The sequence below is a fragment of the Helobdella robusta genome (genome assembly GCF_000326865.2).
Source record: "Helobdella robusta unplaced genomic scaffold HELROscaffold_79, whole genome shotgun sequence".
NCBI lineage: Eukaryota > Metazoa > Annelida > Clitellata > Rhynchobdellida > Glossiphoniidae > Helobdella > Helobdella robusta.
Window position 1 is genome coordinate 141,453 of NW_008705453.1, and position 1,838 is coordinate 143,290.

At 35.9% G+C, this 1,838-nt stretch overlaps 1 protein-coding gene across 1 annotated transcript in view; it reads left to right on the plus strand.

Moving 5' to 3' along the window:
• Positions 1-796: 796 nt before the first annotated feature.
• The window catches only part of HELRODRAFT_182012 (hypothetical protein), a gene marked incomplete at both ends in the record, with an annotated part of 4,718 nt that continues 3,676 nt past the window's right edge, over positions 797-1,838 (plus strand). Inside the window, one exon of the mRNA XM_009031777.1 lies at positions 797-870. Within this exon, the coding sequence (XP_009030025.1) occupies positions 797-870 (74 nt within the window). The remainder of the gene's footprint in view (positions 871-1,838) is intronic.

Here is a 1,838-nt window from a genome sequence, read left to right on the forward strand (position 1 = left end):
TGGATGCATGAACAACAAGATGCTTGCATTTTTTCTATCTGATAAAATTGTTGTTGAGGTTTTTATTAATTGTCGACAATGTGGTTTGTTGTTGTCAATGTTTTGTTGTTGTTGTCGTTGTTGATGTTGATGTTGTTGTTGATGTCGTTGTGAATGTCGTTCTGTTGTTTCGAACGTGAATGCAGCCTTATGACGTCACGTCCGACATGTTTTTATAAAATTTTCTCGTTTTAACTTTAGTTCATTTTAAAAATTTTAAATAATTTCTTTACTTTTTAATTTTTTTTATCATGATTTACGTATTAAATATATTTTGTTTGTACACTTCCGGATGTACACTTCCGGTTGTACACTTCCAGTTGTACATGTAAATTATATTTTCTTTTGTTTCGCCTGCTCCCATGTGCATAGGGCGGAATCTTTCCTACTTCGTTTTTCTGCATGAGTGGCCACCGCAATGCACAGATACCGGCAGAAGATACACACACACGCATACATACACGCACATGCATACGCACATACACACATACCTACACACACACATACCTACACACACACACACATACGCGGACCATCTCATTGATTTATAACGCAATCCAAGCGTTGAAATGCTGCCATTAGGAAGGTGCTCACATGCTATTTTGTGCTACTCTTCCATTGAGTATTTGTACCGATGTCTTTGTATTTGTGTTTGTTTGTACGTACGGATGTGTGCGTGCGTGTGTGCGTATGTGTGTGCGTATGTGCGTGTGTACGTGCGTGTATGTGTGTTTGTTTAAAAGTTCTGGAGTTGAACATGGAAGGGATTGACGAAAGTGACAGAAAGTTGCTTTTGCCCAAAGCCTCCCAACTTAAGTCCATGATTAGTCGGTATGTGTAAGTATGTGTGTGTGCGTGTGTGTGTTTATTTTTGTATTTGTTTCTGTATTTAAACAAACATGTTTATTTACTAAAATTTGGCTTCTGACTTCCGTATATACAGTTATTAAGAAAACATTGCGATGTGATTGATGTGATATTTCTCAATAACTGTATATGTTTATTAACGTATATATATTATTTATTCAAAGTTCCAATTCTATTTATTTAATTGTTAGTAGTTTTGTTTGTTGTGTTTGTTTGTATGTTTTAGTATATATATTTGTTTGTTTGTATGTTTGAGTATATATATTTGTTTGTTTGTATGTATGTATGTATGTTTGTATGTGTTTGAATGTTCTTGTATATATGTTTCCACAATTATAATTTGTTGGAGGTGGAGTTAAAATGATGTTCGCATGTTTTTTAAGATTAGGCTTAATTTATTTCTTGCGTGTGTGTGTGTGTGTGTGTGTGTGCATGTGTATGCGTGCATGTGTGTGTGTGTGTGTGTGTGTCTCCTACTCCATCCACTTACATAGCTTCTATGCTATGAAAAGGTTCCATGGCTTATGGTCGATTGACAAATAGCGAAGATAACAAATAGAACAAGATAACAATAATTAATTATGTAGCGTAATCCAACATTCCGCGGTTATAACGATATTTGATTTATTTACCTATTTAGCTGTCAGCTCTATTTTTATTTTCTGTTCTTTTTAGGCTGCCTCACGCGGGGCGAAAGAATAACTTTCACACTGAAAAATATTAAAAAAAAACAAACAATTAAATAAATAAGGCCAGTTTTTCTGAGCTGGTTATAAAACCGCAGAGGGAGAAGCGGGGCGATAGTTAGTTTTCAAGTTTGCTGATGTGACTTTTCATCTGTTTGTCCTCCCTTCTGTGGGGTGCTGCTTGCGTGTCTTCGAGGCACGTCTGCCTGTCAGCTTTCCTCCTCTGATAATGGTGGTGATGATGAT